Source organism: Anopheles cruzii, chromosome 2 (assembly GCF_943734635.1).
Source record: "Anopheles cruzii chromosome 2, idAnoCruzAS_RS32_06, whole genome shotgun sequence".
Lineage (NCBI taxonomy): Eukaryota > Metazoa > Arthropoda > Insecta > Diptera > Culicidae > Anopheles > Anopheles cruzii.
Window position 1 is genome coordinate 25,024,561 of NC_069144.1, and position 6,615 is coordinate 25,031,175.

Here is a 6,615-nt window from a genome sequence, read left to right on the forward strand (position 1 = left end):
CCATATTAGTTACTAGTAATTTCGCCAATGTACAACCACATCCAATCCGAAGCAGCCGACCGACCGAAGTGCCCTTTGGCGGTCCCCCCTGGGTCGGCTGTTTATTGTTTAAAACACCAAAACCACTGCTTCTGTTGCTGATTGTCTGAATTAAAACTCAATCAACTCGATTTGACTCGGCTTCGCCTTTCCCCCGATCGCAACCCGCGATCTCCGGACCTAGTGGCCCTTTTGGTGTAGACTTACCATCATGGTAATCGGCATATCCCGTCGCCGGTCGCTGGTTAGTCCCTATTGCTAAAAACAGTGTCGTAGCGCCGCTGGCCGCTGCGGGCTCAGCAGTGGCTGGTGCTGCCCGTGTTGCTGCTGGCGTTGAACGCGAAGTAGTAGAAGTCCTGCGACTTCGGCATGGGCTACACCGAAGTCTCCAGCTCCTGTCAACAGAAGCTGTCCTTGGTCGGGTCCAGGTAGAGGGGCGTCAGCGGGTGCCCGAGGGACGACGACGTGGACAGGTGGTGCGGATTGGCGGCGTGCGGATAGCCACCGTACGGGCCACCACCACGGCCACCCGGCCCAGGACCTCCCGGCCCGTCCAGGTGGTGGCCCGTCCCGTGCTGCAGGTGGTGGTGGTGCTTCTTCTCGACCCGCTTCCGCCGGGCACAGGCCGTCAGGCCGGCGGCCAGCGAGAGGACCAGGGTCAGGGTGGCCGCCGCCAGCCCGACGTGCAGCGGGGACAGCGGCAACCGGAGGTCACACTCGGCCGGACTTTCGTCCTGCCCCGAGGGACAGTGCGCCCGCCCGTCGCACCACAGTTCGGCCGGGATGCAAGCCTGCAGCTCCTGGCATTTGTGGGGACAGTCGTGCCCGGGGAAGATCTCCATCCACGAGAACTTGTAGTCGACCGTCTCGAGCGGTGGTCGCCGCGAGCTGCGGAACTCCACGATCAGGCTGCGGGCGACTTCGACCGCGCTGAACTCGTGGGCTCGGTCCCAGCCATCGGAGAATGCGACCACGTCCGGGCCAGACGGGCAGAGGTCTCGCGAGCCACGAGGATTGTTCGTCGAGTAGACGGTGATGCGGGCATCGGTCGGGCACGGAGGGGCCGACTGGAGCAGCGGTGGCATCCAGAAGCCCTTCATCTTCAGCACCAGATAACTGCCGGGGGTTTCGGGCTCGAGTAGCCAAGGTTGAATCAGGGCCGGGCAGGGCGTCGGCCGGAGGAAGGCGTCTCCGCTGCGGCCCCGCAGTCGCCGCTCGTCCCAGTCCGTCTCGCAGCCGTCGCGCGCAAACTCGTACCGGCCCTCGAAGTAGAAGTCACGGAAGTCCTGATCGACCTCCATCTGCAGCGTGGTGAACTTCACCTCGACGATGCTGGCCGCCAGGGGCGCTAGCGTGATCGACCCGGACACGTCCGAGCAGAGGCAGTCTCGCGGGAGCGGCGGTACGTCCATCCAGGGCATCTCGCTGATGCGCAGGTCCGAAACGGGGCCTCCGTGGTGGTTGCAGTGCCACCTTCCCGACCGGTTCTGCATGTTCTGGCACGATCGGCCACCAAACCGGGCCCGAGTGATCGTCAGTCTGGGGAAGAAGAACGGCCTGGATAAGGTCCCAGTCCATCGAACGAACCCGCTCCACGTCATACACTCACCTGACACTCTCGCCCGGGCTCGCTTCGAAGCGGATAATGCAGGACACGTTGGGCGATCCTCCGCGGCCGTACATGAACACGTTCGACGGCGAACGGAAGATGCCGCGCGAAGCGGATGACGAGCGGAACACGCGGTCGCAGGACTTAGGATGGAACTGCACCAGGGCGGCCGGCTCGGGCATGGCCGAGGGAGCCACCAGCGGCTCGAGGGGAGCCCCACCGAGAGAGTTGTCCACGAACTCGTAGCGTAACTTGAAGGCCGATGCCGGACCGTAAAGGCGAGCCGTTCCGATCGGGCTGGGCCGGTATTCGATCGTCAGGTCCGAGCCGGTCGACAGGTAGCTCTCTGCAATGGGAACGAAGTAAGTGCGTAAATGCGTAAAGATAGTAAATCAAGAATCAAGAAATACCAGGCTGTTCAATAAACTTTGCGGTTCGATAAGGAAAACACATTTTATGATTTGAAATACACTTTAATATTCAGTGTGCCCTCCTTGAATATGAATACACTTGTCCCAACGAGATGCCAATTTATGAATTCCCTGAAGTCTGGAGGAGAGCTGTTATAACCTCAGCACTTGATGACAAACGCTTTCCAAGTATGAATTATTTTACGTATGAAAACAGCCGAAAGTCGCTAGGGACCAAATCTTGTGAATACAGTGGATGTTCCAACAATTCGAACTTTGTCCTTTAAAAATTATTGTCAAAATACTCTTGTGACACGGGGCATTGTCCTGAAGAAAAAAGGAATCTTTCTTTCTGGTCTTTCTCACATTTTTCTCCTTTCACTTGTCTAAAAGGTTACAATAAAAACCGAAATTTTTTGTTTTACTGATTTGCAAGTAATCCACAAATCAAATTCCTTTCGCTTCTTAAGAAACCGATGCTAACACCTTCTTGGTCGGCTTTTGGGCAGGAACTCGTTTCGGAGCCGAAGATCCAGGTTCACACCACTTTTTAGCTTCTTGTTTTGATCATGCTGATATACTCAAGTCTCATGCTTAGTGATTAGTTACACTGCCCAATGCGATGCTAGGGCTTCTACTAAATCTCTTCCAATCTTTCATAAATTTCCTTTACTTTTAAACCTTCCAAAAATAAAAACTCAATAACGGCACGATACTTGATTTTTTCCGTTTTAAATAATACAATGACAAGTCGATAAATGGCTTGTAAACAAAGGGCGAATTACCAGATTTTAATGAAACTCCACATACAAAGTTCATATGAATAGTGTACAAACATAACAAAAACAATTAGGCTAGTAGCAGCACCTTCTGTTATTGACCAGCCTGGTAATTCATTTGGGTATTATTCTAGAGCCTCCCGAATGTTTACCTTGGGTCGAGCAGGGCCGGCTGCCCTTCGCCACCAGCGATCGCGAGCAAAGCCGAGGTACCTCCTCGCGGCAGATCTGCTCGATCAGGCTGGCGTTACGCTGGTAGTCCGGCGGCGTGCCTAGGAATACTACGATCATTATCCAGATCTTCTCCAGGCACCATCCAGACTGGCTGGCCTCCCCTTTCATGCTCCACTTACCGTACGGACGCGACGTGACCGACCATCGACCGTCCCAGATGCGCAGCTGAGTGACGCACTCCGACTGCGACTCGAACCCGGTCGGATCGATCGCCGAATGATACTTGATGAACGAAACCCACACGGTTTCGTGGCGCCGTCCCTGGAAGTGGTACAGACACGAGCTCTCGGGCGGCAGCGTGTGCTGGGGGCTCTCCAGCTCGCCCGTCTGACTCTCGAAGGCGCTAACGATGAACTCACAGCGTCCCGGCTGCCGTATGTAAGATTGCGAGTTGGCGTTCACGTACAGAACCTAGAAAAGTGGGGTCCAGTGAGACAGAGCTCCCGCCAAGTCCAGAGGGCGCTCTGTTGGCCACGAGACTTACGTGGACTTCCAGCTCGAAGCCGGGCAGAAAGGTGACCGGGTTCGGATGGAACGGCACATCGAACGGTGAAGTGTGGAACTCGACGCGCATCTCGGGACCACTGGACACGATGTCCGGCAGGGCGTCGCCACCGCAGATCCTTCCGATGGCCGGGGCCTCCGGTGAGCCACCGTCGTAGATGCTGAGGTAGTCCTGCGCTTCATCGCACTGCTCCCAGCTCCTGCGGGCGGAACGAATGGAACAAGCAATACGCTTAAATCGACGGATCTACAAAATGTCGGTTGGTTATCTTGTATCTCGACCTAATCGTGACACTTTCACCCGGGGGTGCCCCCCCTTATGTTTATGCCCCGTTTCCAAACCAATTCATTTCGCTAGGTACGAGGTAATGGCGATCAAACTGCTGTAAAGCGAACCCAACCGAACCGCCGTCGGGCAGCCAAGTAGCAACAGCGAAAAGAACAACAACCCCCAAAACGGCCCAACCGAGTGTCGGTTTTCGGAAAACATCGATAAAAAAGGTTGTTTGTTTTTCGCCTTGCCCTGTGCGTGCGTGTGCGCTTGGTTGTTATTCTTCAAAAGGTCCAAAAGTGATGCCTTCCCTTAACTTTATTACCCTTCTTTAGATCGCCCGTAGTTGACCGTAAAAATTTACGATAAAAACCTATTAGAGTTAAGCGCCTCCATCGACCATCGACACGGCATTAGCGGCGCTGGGGCCCCGGGCGGTGATGGGGTTGCCCGCGGGGGGCACGAAAGGTGTGTAAATCAATCCCGTATCGTGCGTCACGCGAACCACTTGGCTAATCCACGATGGGCCGCACCGCCGCTCACAATATACCCTACTCTTCGACACTTCGACGCTGGAGACGGTTCCTGCCCCGAAGCCAGAATGTCGTTTGGGCTGCGTTTTTCGAACTGGGGATTAGTTCCAGGCCCGAGGGCACCCGTGTCGAACCAACCCTTAATCTGTGAAGCTTGCACTCGACGTGCTCATTGCTGGGTGACCGCCCCGGGGAAAATGGTCATCACCTTTGGTAAGATTGATAATTACATTAGCAAACCGTAAAGGGTTTGGCCGTGTCGCTAGCTGGTAGCTTACCGATAGGCCACTGCTAACGATAATTTAGTAGTTAAAGATGGTAAATAGTGGGCAATGAAACGAATAATGGTGCATTATAACTTTAACGCCTATAGAAAGTTTAGTGATAGGTAATTTAATATAGGAGATAAGGTATAACAGTGTAGTTTGTCCAATAAAAAGTACAATAAAAAACCATTAATCAAAATTAAATGTTATAGACGAAACGAGCTAAGTCAAATTAATAAGGCACGCTGAACATTCTTGTCATAAATGATAGAACTGATTTTAAGGAGGAGGCTTGCGGACTAAGGCTAAGCAGTTAAGGCTTGCATATACGTCGGGCCCTGACTTTATTTCCTCTGCCCTTCTTAGGGAGTGTGCATTAGCATTACCCTTCCCAATCGATTCGATAAATCTTCTTAATTTTCTGAACTGGTTGCTAGTCTTCATGACGATTGCTCTCTTCAACACGCGCCGTCTTTTACTCGACCTACAGGTCGTATTCCTTTCGTATTCGTATTCCTTTAAGAATTCCAGGTCGTTTTCCTTTAAGATCTTGATTTCCCGTATTGACTTGACTCGACGACCACTTGACCTTTGGTCGTGCGTATTTGGTTTCACATCGTCACATCGTTACTTTACCTAGTCCCTTTCTAAGTCTCACAATGTTTGCGGCTTGTCAGCTGCGATTGGTTGGACTATTTTTTAAAGTTATTCCTGTAAGTTGCCAATTGAAGTACGTTCTCTGTTTATGAAATAAATAAAAAAATAACAAAGAAATAACAACCAACTTTCGATAAATTCTGGTTTGTATAATCTGCTTTGTCTGTATAAAGAAAGTAAAGACGAAAATGAAATGGAAAAAATACCTTTCTTACACACATTTGCAATTTGCAGGATTAATGAAGCTATACACTTTTCACAAAATCTTTAACATAGACTATTACAACCAAACAAAACTATTACAAACGTTACCAAGCAAAGAAATTAAAAACAAATAAAGAATTATCAAATATCGATTCAAACAGTAGAGTACAATCATTTCGAAAGCGAAAAGTGTCACGGCATTAATAGTTTCACCCTCAATGTCAAAAAGAAATCAATACAATGAAAATAGGCACACCAAAGATGTCAAACTTTAAAATAAAAACCTATAACAGTGGCAACGTATGCACAAAAACCAACAAATATAGAAAACGGGTTGAAAGCACTTAGAAACCTGCCAATAGGAACCGGATTTGGATCATCTGCTACGCCCACCAATCGCACAAAGAGAGAAGAAAAACAGATTCTTCCAGAGCGTTGGTCGCAGATTTCTTTTCTCGCGCCCTTTTACACGTTGCATGTTTGATGAACTTTTGGCAATTTTCCTCTCCCACAATCTATATCGCTCCTTTAACCCGTAAGAGTTTGAGTTACGTCCGCGATGCCATCACTTCGGCTTCCACAAGAATGTTGCAGCTCGCGTCCTTATCTTGACGCAAGGCGTTCTGAAGCCGAAGCGGCGAAGGTACGGCGAATATCGCCCAATTGATTTTCCAATCAAATTATCATGCCACTCCGCCCGGTGGTTGGAAAACTTTCCGGTGTATGTGTGTGTGTGTGTGCGGAAAGGAAAGCCACGATCACCGTGTGCTCTCTCTCTCTCTCTCTCTCTCTCTCCTTCATGGCGTCTGTAGTCGACGGACTATGTTGCGAAATTCACCTCAAATCCTCAAACCCAACCAACAGGTTTTCCATAAATCCTTAACTTTTTTCGCTCCACCACCACCGGGGCCACCGCAAGCCCTTTCTTCGGGCCAGCCCATCTCCCGTTGGCAAGGGGGGGTCTACCGCAAACCACCGCCATCATTGACGGCATTGTGGCCGACGGGACCGGAACCGGTATGGCCGATTTCACCGAAACTTTTCTGGCCGTGCAGAGTAAGTTTTTCCCCCGCCCTGTGTGCGATCGCCGGCCCGTACCGGGAAGGCGG

At 51.4% G+C, this 6,615-nt stretch overlaps 1 protein-coding gene across 1 annotated transcript in view; it reads right to left on the bottom strand.

The window, feature by feature from the left end:
* Positions 1 to 437: 437 nt before the first annotated feature.
* LOC128268264 (uncharacterized) overlaps positions 438 to 6,615 on the bottom strand; it is a 38,411-nt gene continuing 32,233 nt past the window's right edge. Inside the window, exons 6-10 of the mRNA XM_053005313.1 lie at positions 3,556 to 3,775; positions 3,191 to 3,482; positions 2,990 to 3,109; positions 1,649 to 1,994; positions 438 to 1,578 (exon numbers count right to left, since the gene is read on the bottom strand). Coding sequence (XP_052861273.1) covers positions 438 to 1,578; positions 1,649 to 1,994; positions 2,990 to 3,109; positions 3,191 to 3,482; positions 3,556 to 3,775 — 2,119 coding nt within the window. The remainder of the gene's footprint in view (positions 1,579 to 1,648; positions 1,995 to 2,989; positions 3,110 to 3,190; positions 3,483 to 3,555; positions 3,776 to 6,615) is intronic.